We start from the raw sequence: 19,633 nt of genomic DNA, 5'->3' as shown, positions 1-19,633 counted from the left end.
ATATAATTAAATATTCCGTCTACCTGCTCTTACGATCTGTGTAAATAAATGTAAAGAGAGTAAAAAGGGTCTTTGTCTCGTAACTCTTTTTAACGAGCGAGCGTAGGGGAGGGGACTGTTGATTATAATGAGCAATTAAGTTGTTCCTCGTTTTGCAACGAAAGCAGGGAAGAAGGCAAAAGGACGCAGGCACACACTAAATAACTAACAGAAGCTACACAACTTAGCGCAGGTGAGTGAGACACGTGAGCGGCAACGGGCCAGCGCACTCGCTCCGTGCATTTGCATTCACTCGGCGCAGAATTAGCCCCGGTAGGCGGCCGGCTTAACTAATTACTCTCTGCACGGCCTAAAGGGGATGGCGCGGCCGCGCGCGCACCCCCAGCTTTAACCCAGCTGCACCTTTCCACCTTCCAAATACCAACGATTCTAACAAGTTAACTAAACAACGAGACTTTTTTTCTCTTTCTGCGGGCTGTCCTAGTTTTTCAAAGCTACAAATCTAAAAATTAATTCTATTTAGAAGAGAAAATTCCATACTACGAAAGTCTAAGAGAGATAAGTTTAGTTTGTCTTCTAACTGAACAAGTTCTCCAAATTATTTTCAAGTTTTGTACAGTAAGACTTCGCGAGTTAGGTTGCCACGAGCTGGCCGTCAAAATTAAAACGTTAACGGATTAAAAAGCGAATTTAGACTTGTTGGTCGGGAAAAATATCCACTCTAGCTAATTGGACTCTCAGGAATGGATTGGTGAGCTCAGAAATCTCGTCAGAGATGGTCTTTAAATGATTTTGGTCCACAAAATATTATTTATCTCAATTGTTAACGTTTCATTGAGTATTTTTTCGTCTCGATCTAAACGCTAATCTCGATGCTGTGTCAAAACTTGAAATAATTTGCGTGTTACATAATAGGAATAAAACTGTTGTGTCGGTTGGCAATTTGCAAACAATTTAAAACTGATAATAATTATAGATCTGCAGCATACTCGATTTGGACAAGAGTGCGTGTGTGCACGAAAAGGAACTCACGATTGCGCGGCGTGTGTACGAGAGAGAGTGAGTCGCGGCGGACACGCGCGGACTAGAAGAAGGAAAAGGAAAAAAGGGCGGGTACACACCCCTTGACGTTGGGGAAGAGTTTGGCACCGGTGAAGAACCACTCGGAGGTGTCGTTCATCAGCGGCACGATGGTGACGTCGCGCTTGTTGAGTTTGTGCGGCGAGCTGCGTTGCATCCAGTCGGCCGTCCACTCGACCGCGCCGCTGCTCGCGTCCGCTTCGGACGCGGCCGCCGGCGAAGGCCTGCTGGCGGCCATCCGGCTCGCCACGCCCACGCTCCACTCGTTCAGCTCGGACGGCGCCCCCTCGGCGGGCAGCGGCGTCGTGCCCTCGTCCTCCTCGTCGCCGTCCGACGGTGCAGCAGGAAGCCGCTTGAGCGGCGTGATGCGGTAGTCGACGCGGATCTGCGTGCAGTTGTACACCTCGCGCGTGCACCCCTCGCGGCACGACGCCCACGTGCAGTTCTTGGTGCCGCGCTTCACCACCACCTCCGAGGTCACGCACTGCGCCGGCCGCGGCTCAAACTAAATGCAAACACAACAATCCTCATTAGCTAATTCACTTTTATTTTTCTCCTTTTTTTGGTGATTAATTTTAACTGAAATTAAATTAACGAATTTCAATAAGATTATACCATTATAGGATTATTTTATAACTAAACTCTGAAAAACCTTTTACGAAATGGGAAACAACGATTTTGGACTGATTAAATTTCCACCTGAAGCTTGGAAAAATTTTAATGAGCACTAGAATTTCAATTTTGAGAGCGCCGATCGATTGCTGAGAGTCAAATCAGGTCAGACAGCCGTTTGCCCCGGTCGAAAATTGGACCGAAACATAAAAACCGTTACTTTGGTGATTTTTAGTCCAAACAAGAAGGCCAGCGACCAATCAGAGACGACTCTGATTGGCTTCAGATCGAGACAGCAGCGACAGCAAGCGAAAGCGAGTCAAGCTGCCTTACGATTAGTGCCTTGCGTTGCCGCTGTGGCACTGCTGTCTCGATCTGAAGCCAATCAGCGATTACCGGCGTCCATTTTGCCAAATTCAAACCAGAAACCACCAAAGAATGATGTTTCGCACGTCGAGTGAGAAAAATTGAGTTAATATTAATTGATTTTTAATTTAAAAAACGGCTGCACGTGTTCCAAGGTGAGCGGGACGTGCGAAGGTGGCCGAGATTCGCCGGCATTTTTGGATGCTTTCCAAGGGCGAAATGCATTTCTGGCAGCTGTGCAGCTTTTCCGCTCCAAATACACACGATTACCATTTTTTGCTCCACTTGGGTGGGTTTATGGGGCCGAAATGGCCTCTGGCAAACTCGGACACTCACGCAATAATCATTTTTTGGGCTGCTTTTTGGCACGCGCAATTACTCAAAATTGGAAAGTTCCAAGCGTCTGCAGCTAGGTGGCACGATGGTCTCGAGTTAAATGTAATAAAAATTAAAATTGCGGAAATAACGGACCTGCATAAAGATGGTGGTGAAGGCCGGGTCGATGACGAACGGCACGAGGAACAAGAAGGCGAACAGGCTGAAGGTGCCGAGCAGGACGAAGAAGGCGGTCGTGTAGAAAAGGGCCTTTTCGCGCAACGATTGCGGCACGATCTCTGCATCCCCTTCCATGGCGTCGCTGCTGCGGCTCCGCTACTCATCAGGCGGCGCCGGCATTCCCACTCATCGCCACTAAAACGCAGAGCAATTTTTGGCTGTCTATACATAATCGAAAAAAAATAACAGACGGCGGACGTATCGACGTCGACCCAAATAATTTTGCAGCGGCTGAATCGGCAATTAGCATTCGGATGCTCGCTCGCGAAATCGTCTCTCCAACAATGTGCTCGGCAAACTGGGTGAAATGCTCAATCGATCAACTTTTATTTCCCGTGGGCCACTCTGCTTTACGTGATTCTCGCTACGCCAATCTTTTATTTTTAATCGGGCAAATTGGCTAATTTAGAACAAAAATATCACAATCTTTTTCCGTGCACGACGGCTCCACAAATACGGCTAAAAATAAATCTAAATATACAGGAAAAAAGATTGAGTTGGAAATTCAATTGATTTTATTAGGACTGTTGGCGACACAGGCAGCTGGCTTAAGATTTCAATTGAGGACCTAGAACCAAAAACAATTAATAGCCCGGCTCTTTGAAGCAGTGACACGGCGTTAAATCATTGGCATTGCGTCCAAAGGCAGGTGAGAGATGCCAAGAATTGAGTTTCACCTAGCGGAAAACATGAAACGCCTAGTTCTTTGTTCAAAATTAATTTAACGAAAAAATTCCGCCACCAAGGTGAGTCCTAGAGGTCCCATAGCACCCTACCAAAACCTTGGAAAGTCAAAATTTGTTATTTACAACGAATTTGGTTCAAATCTCCTCCAAGTCTGACCAAAAATTGTCATAATATTAAAATATTTCGATACCCAGGGTGCCAAAAATCACGTTTTTCAACTTTGACCTCAATTTAAAAAAAATGAGCATTCACTAATTTTTAATAGAAGTTGTAGCACGTGTATGGGTCTAATTTAAAGCTATTTTGGATTTTCAAATTTATTTACGTTGAAGGGTCCTGTAAATTATAAATTTTTGACCCAATTAATATGGCTCTAGCTGCAGCCAATATCGACCAAACCTGAGGGCCCGCGCCAACGTGGCGTCAACAATATGTTTATTTCAAATCCGTTATTATTTCAAATGATACCCTTCTTCGTAAATTTTGTTCTTATAAAAATGTATTAAGAAGAGACCGAATTGTTGCTCTCTATAAATTATTTTTGTTTACAGATTGTCCATCTAGGAATCGAGAAATTTATTGTGTCGAAATTTTAAATTTTAAGTCGAAAAATAAGAGTTCCCAATTCCCAATTTATTTGGCTATTATATTGTAGTGCCTCCACTCGTACGCAGACCGTCGGAGGAAACACCATAATATAGCCTCTATGATCGGTGTGAATGGAATCAAGTCTGTCTTTTGCAGTGTCAAGTTTAGTAATGACAAAATAAAATATATTTTCATCTAATTCTGATCTGAAATCTACATTTTGAATTTAAAAGCATTATTCTGGTCGAAATTCAGTGAAACAGTTTGGTGACAAATGAGCTTTCGGTTTTTTTCACTTTTAAAAAGTTGGTGTTTTTGTTTTCTGCCTCAGGAGTTGATTCACAAGAAATGTCCATTTACCGAGAAGTGAGGTGAAATTTGACGTGCGGCATGGATGGGTGACGAGATGCAAGTTTTGGTGCCAATGGCAGTGGCAAAGGAAAGGGTTAGCCTCTTAATATGCTGGTTGTTGGGCGCCGCGCGTCGACTGCAGTGCAGCAAAAGGGCTCGATTGGGGCGCGACACGCCACCGCGCGTTTGGCTCCGTCGGCCGCCGCTGCCGCCGCCGCCGCCGTCGACCCACGCACGCCATGCAATCAATGACCGACCGTTTGAGACGCGACACGCGCGCATAATATGTACACAAATATGTACGTACATAACACACTTTGCAGCCGTGCATTAAGTCCACGCCCGCGGCCGCAATCGCGCCCGCCGATAATCAAAAGCAAACCATCGCTGCCTTTTTCTGGCCGCCGACAACTGTTGCCTTCAAATCGACAATTTCCAATTAAATTTAAAATTAAATTTTGAAATTCAAGAGGGTCACAGCTCAAGGTCAATTAAGTAATTTGATATTTATTTTAAAAAAATGTTATTGGTGGTGAGAGTGGCACGTTTTGAATTTATTGGAAAGCTTTGCATAACTGCGGGGTTGCTCGGCGGGTTCGGATCAAAACGTTGCGACAGATTTATAGCTTTGCACCCCTAAATCGAGGGAAGAAAGCCGTAGGCCAAATTTATGTGCAAAGGCAAATCCGAGGAAAAAGTAATATCTTGCGTGCCGGCAGCGGCCTAATTGAAGTCTCGTTTTAAAGCGGCTTTTCCAAAAGCATAAACCACAAACGTACACACACCGTGATTTTTATCGCCGTGAATGATGGAGAAAGCGACCGACCCGCTTAATATTTAAAGCGCGCGCGGCAACGAGTAAACGCCTCACGGGACGGCTTCGTTGATTCTCTTCGCTCTTGTCGGTGAGCAACTTGACCCTCCGCCCGTTCAGCAAAAACAATAACACACACACACAAATGCCGAGTGTGATTCGGATTTTTCAACGGCCAGACCGATCGATCTGTTCTCGATCTGGGTCAAAGGTGACTAATTGAGACGCCAAAGGTGTGAATCGAGTCGTCAGCCGCACCGCGCCGCGCCGGCCGACCGCCAGAATTAATTCGCACTTTGCATTTTTTGCGCCCAAACTGTTTAGTTTTGCGTTTCATGTTGCAGGCGGAAAGTTGGGAAAAGGGGCGGGATAGTTATCAAACTGCGCTGCCGTGTCTGACAAATGATAAACGAAATAAATGTAATTGTCAGTTGCGAGTTGCGAGTCATGGTAACATTGCTTTGTTTATCTGTACACGAATTTTAAAAATTAGACTACCATTGACAGGAAAAATCCGAATTGGGCCAAAAATATTTTGAAATTCACGATAACTCGAGATTGCAGATTTTTAAACACTGTGAGCTTGTCAAAAAATTTATGTATCAAACATTTGACAGAAATTAAAATATTTTAAAAAACTTTTCTTTAATTAGGAGAAAACTATTTATTTACCCTTGTCTACTTTTCATTTTATTAAAAAAGATTAAAAGAGGTGGGAAAATATTGTTTAAATTAAAACGAAAACAACACAAGTCACACTAACGGTTGCGTCAAAATCCGAAAGACAAAAAACAAGCCTGTGTTAAAATTGTGCGTATTTAGATTACAAATTAGATGAGCGATCCAATTTAATTTGGAAAAACTAAATGATTAAAAATGGGCCAAATTTTGGTGATTTGGAATTGGGCCGTGACAGGCGGTGGGCCGGAGGGCAGGGGGCTGTGGGTTTGGGCGGCGCACGTACCGAGCAGAGTGGTGCAGACGGAGGTGCAGAGCGGAGCGGAGTGGAGCGTAAGGCACTAGAGAGTATCCATGGCGAGTCCAAGGGCGTCCGACCGAGCCAGCCAGCGAGCAGCAGCGTTTGGCCTCGCGACTCGACTCTCGGGCCCAGAAGCGAGCCGCAGCCACGCCTGCCACCCGCACCCCCACCCCCGCCGCGCCACAACCCCCCGAGGCAGAATTTCGACGGCTTCGTGGCTCGGCGGACGAATTCGCGGGCGGAAAAAGGCTTTTCGGGGCCGGCGAGGGGGCTGGGGAGGGGGCCGGGGGTCGGAGGCGGCGCCGGGGGTGCGTCGGGGGGTTGGCACGCGTGGCAAGCCCTATTGACCGAGTCGACCCTCCTCGTGCACTAGTACCGACTTCGATTTTGTGTGCGTTGACGTCAGCCACCCTCTGGCCGGCCGGCCGGCCGTCCGTCCGTCCGTCGAATCGCACTTTCGGCCGCCTAATTCCGATTGTTTGCCACCTCCGATCGGCCAAAATAAATAAGCGCGCGGCTTGAAAGGCCTGAAAGGCGGGCTGGCAGTGCACACACACGCCTGCTCTTTTGGTGGCGCGCCGCCGCCGCCGCTGCCGTTGCCGGTGCCGCCGCGATTAATTATTCACCGGCGCCCCGCGCACGTCTAATTAACTCGGCAAACGTGCCGGCCGCGTTTTTTGCCCATATCATCAGCGCCAAATCGCCATTTACGCGCAAACAACTTGTTTGATGAAAAATAATCGGCGGATGCGTGCCCAGGAAAATTATTCTAGCCGCTTTGCTCTTCATGTTTGAACGGGTGAAATACATTTTTACAAAGAGCAATTTAAAAACCGGGAGAAAGGCTCTATTTGCTGAATAAACTGACTCGTTAAAATAATTACTGAATAAATATTTTGAACATTAAAATAAATTTGTGGTCAATAATCTATTGAAAATCTTAATTAAAGAAAAGGAGGTTTACGATTTAAATTTTTAAATAAGCTATTAAATTTTAGGACTGCGTATTCAGTTGAATTCCAACTCTTGGGCAATAATTATTAAAAGATTGATTAAGAGAACAATCGTTGAAAACGCCTTTCGCTGTTGGAAATAAAGAAGTAAGGTTGGAAGGCGCGAAAAAGTATCGGCCTGTGCGCAAGGATGCCGGCAGTGGAGCTTTTTGTGCAGCAGCAAGCGCGAGTCAAGTGTCGAGTGCGTAGCCGGTTGCATAACTCGCGTCTCTGCAGGCGCTCCGGACGGACGAGGACGCCCTCGGCGCTCGGCGCGTTGAGCAAGCAACAACACACTCGTCTCGTTGTTTGCAACACGCGAGCTGCAAACAAAAAATAAAAAAAATATCCGCCGTGCTTGCGATCATTGTCGCGACTTTTCAAATTTATTCCACTCGACTATATTACTGAATAAAGCGGAAAGAAATATAAATTCCGACGGCCACACGCGCGACAAGCAAAATTATTCCACACCAAAAGCTATCAGAAAACAGCCTTCTTGGAAAACGGAAAATATTTAATCGGGTGGCATTTCAGAAGTGATTTGTAACAAAAAAATAAAAAAAAAATAGGGCAAAATTTAATAGAAAAGGCGACACAATAAATAAACCAGGAAAATTAAATCAAACTAGTATTATTTTATCTTGTTAAATATTCAAACTAATTTTTAATTACTGAAAAAACAACGGATTAATTAATTGGTCGATTCAATTAGGCAAATGGCTCAATCGCAATTTGCGTGCGTGCTTTTGAAGGTGAATCAATGGAGGTGCGTGGCGTGGCGTGGCGCGGCGCGGCGCGGCGCGAGGGTTGCGAAGGACGGGCAGGGGGTGCCTGCCGCGGCCGCGGGCGGCGCTGCCGTTCGGTCCGAGTCGCACGGAGGCGCAGAGAAGAGCCGAGGAAGAAGCACTGCAGCCGCTCGCAGCCATCGCGGACACGCACCCAGTGCCCACCGACCTGCCCAGCCTGTTGCCCAGGTGAGTCGGACGCCCCCTCCCCCCAGCGTCCGGGACGCCGCCCCCCGAATCCCCGAGCCCACCCCCGGCCCCTGTTCCCTTTGTTGTCAGTGTGTTTTTTTCTTTTTCTTTTTCTGTTCATCGGGCCCTGTTTTGAATCTTTCGCGGCTGTCCAGGACGGTTCGGACACTTGGGACAGGGGCAGAGCGGCGCAAAAGTCGTCAGAAAAGCGTCGAAATTGAGGCTATTTGTGGCGGCGCGATTGCTGCGTCGCCCGCCGGTGACGTTCGTGCAGCATGAATATCAAAATTGTTATCGCATGCAATTCGCCTGTTAATATGTTAATATTCGGCCAATCGATCGGGCCTAAACGCCGCTATTTACGACCCTCAGACATAATTTAAAAATTATTGGCTCCAATTGATTTTTGATTTCGCAACAATTTAGCAGAAAGTGAAAATGAGCGTGCGTCCGATGGAGCATAGAGTGCAATTGTGGCTGGCTGTGGTGCTGGCGGACGACCTTCGCCGCCACTTTTGGCACCGTGCGAAATATATGAGCCGTTGGCATTTCGTTTCATGAATGAACGAGTGTGTCTCCGTAATCACGAAGGCAATTTAGATATGTGCACCAGATAGGCAAATGAATCGATTTGCTGGTGCTCGTGCGACACTTGCATCTAATTGCACTTCGCAACAACACACGCCAAGTTCAATCTTAAAAAAGTTTATTTAAAATAATACAAAACGCATCCATCATCTCCCAATCGAGAAGCAACAATTGTCAAAACAAAAATCAACCGTCGATTATCCACTCAAATGTATTAATTTGTATTCTGAATTGGGCATGGACGCGGCTGGGTTTCAAGTTTCAAGGTCGTGCGGTTGGAAAAAAAATAAATGCGCGTGCACGGTGTGCACGCGGAGGGCGGGGGGCGGAGGGGACGGGGGCGAGGGGGCGCGAAAGAAGAGGGCGAGGGGACGGCAGCAATGCGGCACAGGCAGCCGGCGGTATTGATCTGCACGCGCGGCGGCGGAACGAGGGCAGGGGGTGAACGGGGGTGCGGAAGGATCGCCGCCGCGCCACCTACCGGCCTCAGTCAGTGTGGGTCAGACGCGGCGGCCGGCCACTGTGCCTTCACCTCCGACCTTGCTCCCTCCGCTTCAGCCTCCACAACACCAAGTATAGCACACACACACACACACACTTTAATTTCTCTCCTTTTTAAGCTGCATCTGCCGCATTTTTCCGAATTTCCGGGTTTATATGTAGAGGGTTGTTTAAAACAAAATTGGAAGGGAAAAGGGTAGGTAGAGCTGATTTTTTATTTTTAAAATTTTATTTCCCCGGTGAAAACGTATTTTAAAAACAATTAAAAAACCTTGATTATCTTTAAAGCCCAGAACTGATGCATTTTATTAGTAATTTATGAATTTTTAATATCATAAAAATAAAACTTGTTTACATTTCTGACCCTGAGAAATTTTTAAATCATGTCCGTGTCAATTTAAGATTTTTCCTTAGATGTTGAATGCGATATATTTGCTTTGGTATGCACCAGAAAATATTTTTCAATAGATATCCCAATTACTTTTAATCCTTGAATGAGATTAAATTCCAGCTGAAAGGGGAAAATAAAATTTTGGTTTGTGGATTAAATATTTTTCCAGGAAGAACTGATTGTTTTTTTCCTGGTCATGATATTTCAAATTGAAGTAAACAAACTTAGAAGTTTCTAGAAGCAGTAAAAGTTATCAGTGGATATTTCATTTTACAAAATAAAAAAGAAATTAAATATAATTGTTTCCACTCGAACGGAAGGATTAGAAAATTAATTTAAGCCTCGATTACGTAAACTGTTGATGTTTGAAGCCATTTATAGATGGCGTAAGGGTCAATTTCCAAATTTACTGCGCTTCTCCGCTCTAATTTCTGAGACGTGATATTGATTTTGGGTCTTTTTCCACAGACTCTTCGTTTGGCACGGTGTATTTATATTTATTTTCTGCAATCTTTGGGGTTTTCGGAGCAAAATAGACGGGTTTTTTCATAAATCGGCCGTTCCAAACGGGTTTGATTAATTTTTAAGGAATTTTCTCCTCCATAAAATAACACGGAAATTCGGAAAAAAAAAGAAGGCGGATGTGGCGAGGGTAGCGAGGAGTGTTGTGGACCGTCGGACACGTTTTTCAGGATGGGGAAAAAGGTGCCCGTGGAGGACCTGGTGATCCCGCCGCAGGACACGCGGATCTGCGGCACCATCTGCATCTGCCAGATGACGGCGGTGCTGAGCAGCGTGGCGCTCGTGTACCTGACGGTGGCGGTGTACATGCCGGCCTACCGCGCCTTCAAGTCGGGCATCAGCGAGACGCCGGTCATGTGCACGACGACGCGCAGCACGCAGCAGGAGATGTGCGCGTGGGGCTCGTGCGGCGAGTGGTGCCTGAGCAAGAGTTCGGGCGCGTGCACGCAGATCTTCGTCAACCTGCGGCGCAACGGCTCCGACCTGGTCTTCTACAACTGCAGCAACGCGGCCAACAAGACGTGCTACGGCATCGACCAGGAGCACGCCAAGAAGAGCCGCTGCATCGTGGACGAGTGCAAGAACCTGACCGGCACCTTCAACTGCACCATGGGCACCTGCATCAACATCACCGACGCCTTCGAGTGCGTGTTCGCGCAGACCGAGGTGCCGCTCAAGTGCTCCGGACGCCGCGGCAAGATCACCTGCATCGAGATGGACGGCCTGCACGACTGCAACCGCGGCACCTGCGCCAAAATCAAAACGCCCTACAACTGCGACAGACGCTGCGTCGACATCCCCACCAGGAACAAAAACACCATCCTCCTCTCCGGCGACAAGGTTACCCACTCTCTTTTTACGACGCCTCCTGCTTTCTGGTCCAGCGCAATGCAGATCGATACACAAGCGCATAGTTTGCAGCCTTTGTGCCTTCTTTTCCACTTTCAATCTGCAAGGTCGACTGTAACATTAGGGCGAAAGCCTCTCCGATTTTTAATAGTTGCAATCGCAGTAGTTCCATTTTTTGTTCTTAGATTTAAACGCAGGGCATTTGTCCCTAAAGCCGCTGAAAAGGTGCGGAAACCAGCAAGTGGCGCCTCCTACAAGCCTGTTGAGCTATTCGAGTCACTAAATTGACCCCATTTTGCCATCTCTGACTTTGGACAGCCAGAATAAATTCCTGAGATTCTCAAATACCCTTGACACTCTGAAGAATACCTTAACAATGCGAGCCAAAGGGCTGGACACCTCAAAATGTACGAAAATCAATCAACCCGGCAAGAAATTGGATATCTGAGGATATCCGCATAAGACATAGGCTGGTAAAAGTATATCATCTATATCTTTTGGATATCCTGAAGGATATCCAACTTCTTGCTGGGAAACGACACCTATATTTTGTTGAATTTATAAAAGCTCAAAATTTTCACCCTGAGGGTCAAGTCAAGGTCAGCGGAACTACTGCGAGTGTGCTTGTGCAGAATTTCACGGGCAACCTGAAAAAATCGGAGGGACCAATCACCCTGAAAAGTGCTCAGAATTGAAAATTAAAGACGGACCAAAAAGCAAGAGGCGTCAGGGTGTGGCAGAGCGACAGGTTGTGAACGAATTGCGGTTGCGCCCGCAGGTGTATTTGTCGCAGTGCCTGAAGGCGGTGACGGTGGACGACGAGGGCGAGGAGGAGATCTACTCGTGGGAAAAGGACGACGGCGGCGAGGACTCGTACGTGGTGATGGCGTCGTGCTACACGATCGCCAACACGAGCCGCGGCATCGAGGCGAGCGACTGCATCAACGGCAGCCTGGTGGCCAAGAACGTGATGACCGACCTGACCAACTTCACCTACCTGCTGGGGCTGAGCGCTCAGGGCGCGGTGGAGAAGGCGCTCGACCCCACGGGCCGCGTGGCGCCGCTCGAAACCGACCTGATCATCGCCAACGAGAGCAAGCTCATGATCAACCAGGAGGGCTGCGTCAACACCCTGATGGACGAGTGCGCCGCCTTCCTCAGGGACTTTGGCAAGGACGGCACCGACCACAACGCCAGGGCACGCTTCCCCTGCTTCTACGCTGACCACGACCCCACCACGGCCATCACCAGGTTCGCACTCTTCCAGACAAACCAGGGTCTGACAATTGGAAGGGATGTGTAAAACTGCACTTGAGTTTTTTATTTATAAAAAACTAGGAAATCTAGGATTTAACATAAAAATAACTTTAAATAGGTTAATTATATTATTCAATTTTCCCGCGGTTTGATACACGTGCCACGCCTTCTTTTTCATTGTCCGGGCAACCACGCCCCTATTTCAAAATTCATTCATCACTTTTACTCATCCCTAACAATAATAAAGGCATTGGGAATTAAATATGTATTTTTTAAAAAAAAAATCATCTGATTTGGGTGAACTGTGGATGAACGATTCAGGTTCGACATCGAGAAGACGCACAAGGAGTTCGTGGTGGCGTGCGTGGTGCCGGTGGTGCTGTTCGTGGTGTCGTGCACCTGCCTGGTCACCTGCCAGAAGAGCGTCGTGGTCGGCGACGACGCCAAGATGCGCTTCAAGGGCTGCGGCGGCGCCAAGGGGGCAGCCGCAAACGCCGCCGACCAGCCGCCGGAGCTGCCGCAGGACCCCGAAGCCGTGCCCCCCGCCGCCGACAAGACCGCCGAGACCGAGGAGGAAGAGGAGGAGGGGGCGGTCGGCGGCGCCGCCATAGCACTCTGAGATCCGTCCCGTAAGACAACCGACCATTCGCGACAAATCACTCAAATCTGAATATAAATTAGCTTGGTGTCTTCCATTTTTGTAATAAATATTAACTTGCAGGGATCAATTTATGCGGTTTTTACCCATTTAAATTAATTACATTTTTTTCAAAATCCAAAATTACTGAACTTGGGACGCAATTGTCCTTTCCTGTTAAATGAACGACGTGTTCGTGAAATACGCAAAAAAAAATATTAAATAAGGTCGCGGGTTAATTTGTTGTTTATTTTCTTTTAAGAGTTTTTTAATTGCAAATGCATTAAATTTTTATTTTAAGTCTAAAATAATTAAAAGACTAAATATTTTGCCTTTAATTTAAATTTAAAAAATGCAGGAAAACTTAATTAATTTCTATACAAAATCTCAGAGCTGAAAAGGGTAATCAGGAGAGGCCGCAAATTGTCCAAAAATCGCGAGTCTTAGGGGAAATCAGTGGTGCTATTAGAATCAGAGCTGAGTCTCGGATTAAATTTATCGCCTGGCTATGATATCTGATTACACCCCGGCAGCTAGAGGAAACAGAAATGGTTTGCCGCTGAAAAATCGATGCAACAGCGTTCGTGACTAAAATGGCGCCAACTAGATCATAATCTTCGGTTGGAACAAACCGAAAAATTCACGGCGGCACGAAAACTCGTTTCGAAAATACTGTAATTATTACGCAGAAAAGTAAAGTGCCAACTCTTTTTATTCTAATTGTAATTTGCGTGCACGCGACACGAGAGGAGCATCGCATTTCTCGCAATTACGGTGGCTCGTCATGCGAGCGAAATGTCAAATTAAGGAATGCCAATTTGGCCAAAGGGAAATTGAAACTGCAGATGAGAAAAATTCGTTTTTAGCGGCAGCGCCGAGGCGCGATCAGAGCGAGAGCAAGGGTGGCGACGGGCGAGCCACATTGCTTTGCTTTGCAGCAGGTCGATAGCGACGCCGCGCCACGCCGCGCCACTCCACGCCCGACCGCAAACTCGCGGCTCAATTTTCTCAGCGCGCATCGCTTCACGGATTTTCGAGCAGAAATAAATAAATTGTGATGGGAGACACAAAAAGAATTTACTACATTCGTACGAGATTGGAAAAGCGTGAAAGAAATCAATATACATATTTTACGTACTTCGTCACGAGCATAACCATCTGTGCATTTCACACATTAAATAATCTACGGGATCATCAGCTTAAACGGTGATGACTAATTCGAATATTGGACGCTCGGATGGAATAATTTGCGCGACGTAATCCCGTCAGTTCTCATTATTTGTCGTTGCAGCAGCATGCCGCTTAATCCTTTTAGGTGTTAATTGGATAAAAAAATTATTAAGCGGACATGTAGCAATTTGATTGGCTTAGTCAACGATAATAATTTAAATCGAAAGAGAGCCTCTCATCAGGAAATTCGATGTTACAGTTATAGGCGAAAGCATTGATTTCACCAAACTAATTTAATGTCTATTTCTATCATAATAAACTTTGAATTTGCTCTAATTATTAACAATTTTAAGCTAGAAAAATATAATTTCTTTTTTTAAAAAAAACCAGCCATCCAGGGTTGCGAGTTCTGAGCCACCGAATGCTGGCAGAACGTGTTATTAAAACTTGGAGAGGAAAATAGTTTCCTCTTGAGCCCCTGAAATCAAGACAAGTCGGACAAAAGATCCAATAATTAATTTTGATCCGCCCCGAAATCAATTCGTCCCCTCCCTTCCCCCTGCTTCTCCGTCCGCATTCCGCACGAATAGTCCAAGACTGTTGGAGTAATGTGTGATTATGGTGTCGTTTCGCAGGCATTCCTCTCCTGGCAGCAGAGTCGCCGACGACGTACGACGCGCCGCCGTCGCTGCTGGCGCTGGCCCACCTGGACGGCCGCTGCTGAGGCCGTTGCCGTCGACGCCGACGCCAACGCCGCCGCGACTCTGCACCGCGACACGCGAGGGGAACTGCGCGCGCTCTTCGCATTATTTCTGACTTTCACTCACTCACTCAAACAAAATCACCCTCTCTGTCTGACGCACCCTTCTTTTGCAGCCGGATAGACGCACAACTCACTTTTACTCGACTGTATATATATTAAGAGCAGAGACAATAATTGCAAAGCTTCTACTTTACCCGATTATAGCGCAGTGATACATATTTAAGGTTGCCGCAGCATTTTAGCGCAGTGCTTATATTCAGCAATAATCGAGAGTGTATTTCCGCGCGCGCGCCGCCATGCCACTTTTGACTGCAGTGTAGTTTTCACCCCCTAGTTCGGACGAAATAAAATGTTCCCGATCCGCCGCTTCTACACGCCGCACTCGAGCAAAAACGAGACGAGTTCGCTGCAGCCAGGCTCGCTCAGCTCGGGCCTCGGATCGCGCCTCGGCGGCCTGGCCGGCTCCACCTACGAGCGCGTCGGCGAGGAGCACCACCCGCACGCCATGCAGCACCACCACCACCACCCCTCCATCGACCACCACCGCCCGCTCAGCACAGAGCCCGACGAAACCGACGAGGATGAGCCCAACGCCGAGCAGGCCGCCGCCGCCATGGGCGACCTCGGCCCCGACGGACTCCCCATCGTACCTTTGAAGTGAGTTCCGTTTCACAATTCGTGTCTCGTAAACTTAGAATTCCCTAATCGCCTTTTACCCGCCAAAATATGACCTTGAGAATCAGAGGCAGCAATAATGCTTTGCTGGGAAAATGCTCGACGCTGATTGGCTTACGCAGAACGCATGTCAACAGCTTCTACGGTTGCCTAGCAACTGCTTTCAGAGTGATTTGCGCGGGAGAATCTGACATGCGCGCATTGTCAGCCAATAAGCGTCGAGGATTCTTCTAGCAGGGAATTCTTGCTGATTTCTCTGATTCAAGTGTTTTAATACGCAATTTCACGACTGTTAATCGATAGATCAGCTCTGTAGCTGTAATTGGAGACCAAACAAACGGGTTTCCGCTCATTTACCATAGGCATTTATAATCTGAGGCTCTTTTAGCGGGAAAAAGGCGTTAATGTGTGAATTGAACGTGTGTCCTCAGGGAAAAGGTGAAATTCTACACGTCGCTGTGCTTCGGGACGACGGCCATCCTGGCGGTGTTCGCCTTCCTCTTTCTCATCCCGTTCATCGTGGACCCGGCCATCTCGAGTCTGGCGGCCGACTTTGAGCAGCAGCCGGTGACGTGCGTCGTCTCGAGCTTCGAGACGGCCATCGGGCTCAAGAACTGCACGTGGAGCTCGTGCCGCGAAGGCTGCACCACGGCGGCGCTCAAGTGCACCCTGATCAAGGTCAACTACTCGCGGACGCCGTTCGACGAGGCGCGGCAGGGCCGCGGCAACTCGTTGCAGCTCGACTTCAACGTGACCGACACAAAGTTCTTCGTCAACACCGAGGGCTGCGGCTACCCGCCAAAGGTCAACTGCAGCGAGTTCGCCCGCAAGTACCGGCTGCTGGGCGACGCCCACTTCCCCTGCTACTTCAGCCGCACCTACCCTGAGCTCGTGGTGGCCGAGTACAGCTGGGACAAGACGGTGCGCAACCTGGTGCTGGCGCTGGTCGCGCCGCCCGTCGTCTTCGGCATCACCGTCGGCACCCTCATCTTCTGGTACTGCCCAGGGTGCAGCAAGGAAAAAGCAGAGTGAGTACGTATATGACGCATCTCGCGGAGGGCACCCTCCGACGCCATCTTGGCGCTCTGCGCTTGCGCAGAGAGAAAAAATCTCAGTTCCAATTGGTCCGTAACGCTTCATCTTTTTGCGTTAGTCCTTAATAAATTATAATTTCAGAGCAATTCTGTTAAGATTTCTGAATTTTAAGACGTGCCGCCATCTGTTGACACCTTCAAACGTTACTGACAAACGCAAAAAGATTGCAGAATCAAAAATATCAATATAAAGGATTGTTAAAAATGTGAAATAACCTATTTTCGTGGGCTAATTCCTAGTTTTTCCCACTAGAGGGCTTTAATTTAATTTCCTTTCAAGCCCAAACTCTTCATTAAATTGATGACTTTGGGTTGTAAAATTTAAAGACCGTCTTTGACGAAGATTCTGAGCAAACCAATCGATTCCTGAGGGTCGAATTAGGTAAAATGGATATTTTTTCCGACCAGAAAGTGCAGCGCGACGTGCGAATTATTTTTCCCGCCAAAACAAATGAATTCAAGGAGTGTGCACGCGTCACAGCTGGTTTGAGCACTGCCTGTGCGAATGACTTCTTCGTCAGATGCGCACTTTTCACATTCAAATTGTTTTGGCGGGAAAAATAATTCGCACGTCGCGTTGCACTTTTTTAACGGAAAAAATATCCACTCTGTCTAATTGGACCGTCAGGAATTGATCGGTGGGCTCAGAAACTTCGTAACAGACGGTCTTGAATAAAACCTAAAAGATTTACCAAAAGAACTAACGAATGTTTGTGTGTTTGGTGTTGGCAGTGAGACTGGCGACGGTGAGGAGCTTCAGGTGGAGGACGAAGTCTATTAAAAGACGGTTAGGGTTTCCGCCATCCGCATCAAAGACTGCAGAAGGAGCGACGGTCGAGCACACTACTTGACACGATAAAATATCAACAACTATAGAAGACTCTGCGCTTGCCATCAGCCGATCCGCGCGCTCCGACACACACTACCACTACAGATAAAAAACAAACAAACAAACAAAAGAAACACTGCTCTAGAAAGGAGAAGTGCCGCCCGCAGAGAAAGAGGCTAGTCTAATTTAACTCCGTCTCATTGCAAGAGAAAACAGAAAGAGAAACACTCATTTTTGTCGCACGAGCCACTCGGCCGAAAGCTAGCTTTGAAAACCTAGGTTTTTACACAGTCACTAAAATTCACGCAGAGTGCTCGAGTGAGACTCCGGCCGCTTTGTTCCGTTTGCTCTCGTCTCGTGTAAATTATATATTATAGATGATATTATATGGTATGGAAGCATCGATATTCTAAATTGCGGTTAGTTTTAGTGAAAGTGCCCTGCCCCCTTCCCCCGGATCCACCCCCTTCGTGGCGAAATTCGACAACTTTTTATGTGATATATATTTATAACAATTTCGCGGAGGACTTTGTCAGTTTGATTGAGTCGATTGGTTTGCTTAATTGTTTCCGAGAACGAACGCAGTCTGGCTTTTTGGACCAGGCCAGAATTCCAGAGACAAAATGTGATACTATTTTACACTCACGAAGCACAATAAATAAAAGCTACTCTCTCTCAAAGGAGGTAAGCCACTCAAACAAAAGGATATTAAGCGTAGATATAATTTTGAAGCTTTAATCTCGCGCGTGCAAGTGGCCAAACGGAAAAGAGGGAACGAAAGAAAGGCTCAGAAAGCACGCTGGGGGCCACTTGCATCGTTATTAATTAATACAATATATATTTAAACGAATAACATGAATAAATACCAAGAATCAAATCGCTTCTTTCCCAAAATAATTCAAAGAAAACACTTGATTTTCGGCATATCTCTCTTTGACACACACACACACACACACACAAAACTGTACTTCTCTTCTCCCCTGAACAGCTAAAACCCTTTTCTCTTCCAGTACAAGTGTTTCCCAACAATCACATTAACTCTCACAGCGAAAAACGAAATTGCTTGCACGACCAGAACTCTTTGTCAGCACGTCGTGGCGGAAATTTGAACGTAATTTTACCATAATTTATCTTTCCGCATAATAAAGAGCTAAAAGGAATATCATAATTCGCCGTTTTCATTCCATCTTACCTCAGATATTCTCCTATAATTACGTAAAATGCTTTTCCAGTGCAAACAATTGACTAATAATTTTTTAAATTTAATTTTCTATTAATTTTTAAATTTCTCCTGGGCTGGCTGAATGGAACAGATGTTAGAACAAACATTTTACAAAATCATGAATTCAACAGTTCGTCAAGTTAGTTTGTCAGTCGGTTAGTCAGTCGGGTGGGAGGTGAGGGGATTTCAAGTCCTACCTGCAGCTGGTCCTGCCTCTGCCGGAAGTGCTGCATCATTTTCAGTTGGTCCTCCTCGGTGATGGCGGCCTCCTTGCTCGGAGGCCCTTTGCTGGCGCCCGTGATCTTTACAATGACTTTGGTTTTCTCGTTGCTCGAGTTGAGCGCCTTGGAAACGGCGCCTTCGCGGCTCAGGTGGCGGCTGCAGAACCACAGCATCGCCTCGCCGCTTGGAATGCCCTGAATTTCGATAGTTAATTTCTACTCATTGTCAGACACAAATCTTGTCTCTCACCTCTCTAGAGGGAATTTCAGCGGAGGCGAACTCGTCGCACATTTGCTCCGTGAGGAAGCAAGGGTCGTGCGGGGGCAGTCCCATGGGGTAGACCACGAGGGTGGCCCCTCGCAGCATATGCAGCAGCTCAGCGACCAACGGCACGCTCAGGGCTTTCTTCGCCTCCACCTGAGCCTTGGAAATGGCAGTTTTTGCCTCGGCAGCGGCGTCCAGCAGCACTCGCTCCATTTGTTCGGAGGGCTGGCGTCCGTTGCGGCGGCCCATGGGGTCGGAGTTGGGCCTCCAGCCGCCCGAGGCCTCGCACTTGTCCGCCCACTCGTCCTCCAGACGCAGTTCCTCGGCCTGGCCCGGTGCTAGGCCCTGCATGTCCTCCGGCATCACTGAACCGTGCTTCGACAACTCCTCAAAGTCTGCAAAGTCAAAGTGCACGCTTTTAAAAGCATAAAAGTCAGGAATAAAATTCTTTGGATGTCTTAAAAATCATTGAAAGACCCAGTAAAATAAATTATATTTGTAAAACTCACCATGGCAGAGCTGTTCGATCCGTATTCTGCCGTTGAAAATGGCAGTGACATCGTGGTAAACGTCCTTCATGTCTGCTTCGCAGCTGGTTTCGTACAGAAACAGCGACTCGGCGCCCTTCTTCACGTGCAGCAGGACCAT

At 47.3% G+C, this 19,633-nt stretch overlaps 3 protein-coding genes across 5 annotated transcripts in view; 1 reads left to right on the top strand and 2 right to left on the bottom strand.

The window, feature by feature from the left end:
- Positions 1 to 18,838, bottom strand: part of tipE (temperature-induced paralytic E) — a 24,653-nt gene extending 5,815 nt beyond the window's left edge. For 2 of the 3 annotated variants that reach the window (XM_065494323.1, XM_065494325.1), the window contains exons 1-3: positions 6,018 to 6,175; positions 2,530 to 2,748; positions 1,122 to 1,585 (exon numbers count right to left, since the gene is read on the bottom strand). In XM_065494323.1, the coding sequence (XP_065350395.1) occupies positions 1,122 to 1,585; positions 2,530 to 2,688 (623 nt within the window). In that variant the 5' untranslated portion in view covers positions 2,689 to 2,748; positions 6,018 to 6,175. Of the gene's footprint in view, positions 1 to 1,121; positions 1,586 to 2,529; positions 2,749 to 6,017; positions 6,176 to 18,696 lie in introns of those variants that run through there. The other variant, XM_065494324.1, reaches the window with a different exon arrangement.
- Positions 9,013 to 15,032, top strand: Teh3 (tipE homolog 3). The gene is made up of 5 exons (XM_065494320.1): positions 9,013 to 9,162; positions 10,174 to 10,843; positions 11,631 to 12,103; positions 12,431 to 12,738; positions 14,552 to 15,032. Exons 2-4 carry the CDS (start codon positions 10,175 to 10,177, stop codon positions 12,726 to 12,728), a joined length of 1,440 nt encoding a protein of 479 aa, XP_065350392.1. The 5' UTR covers positions 9,013 to 9,162; position 10,174; the 3' UTR covers positions 12,729 to 12,738; positions 14,552 to 15,032.
- On the bottom strand, positions 18,640 to 19,633 carry LOC135946408 (cilia- and flagella-associated protein 298-A). Its single transcript, XM_065494618.1, has 3 exons — positions 19,495 to 19,633; positions 18,971 to 19,380; positions 18,640 to 18,915 (listed from the first exon to the last, which is right to left on the bottom strand). Exons 1-3 carry the CDS (start codon positions 19,631 to 19,633, stop codon positions 18,640 to 18,642), a joined length of 825 nt encoding a protein of 274 aa, XP_065350690.1.

This window comes from Cloeon dipterum, chromosome X (assembly GCF_949628265.1).
Source record: "Cloeon dipterum chromosome X, ieCloDipt1.1, whole genome shotgun sequence".
Taxonomy (NCBI): domain Eukaryota; kingdom Metazoa; phylum Arthropoda; class Insecta; order Ephemeroptera; family Baetidae; genus Cloeon; species Cloeon dipterum.
Note: the sequence above shows the minus strand (reverse complement) of the source record. Positions and strands in the feature narration are given on the sequence as shown.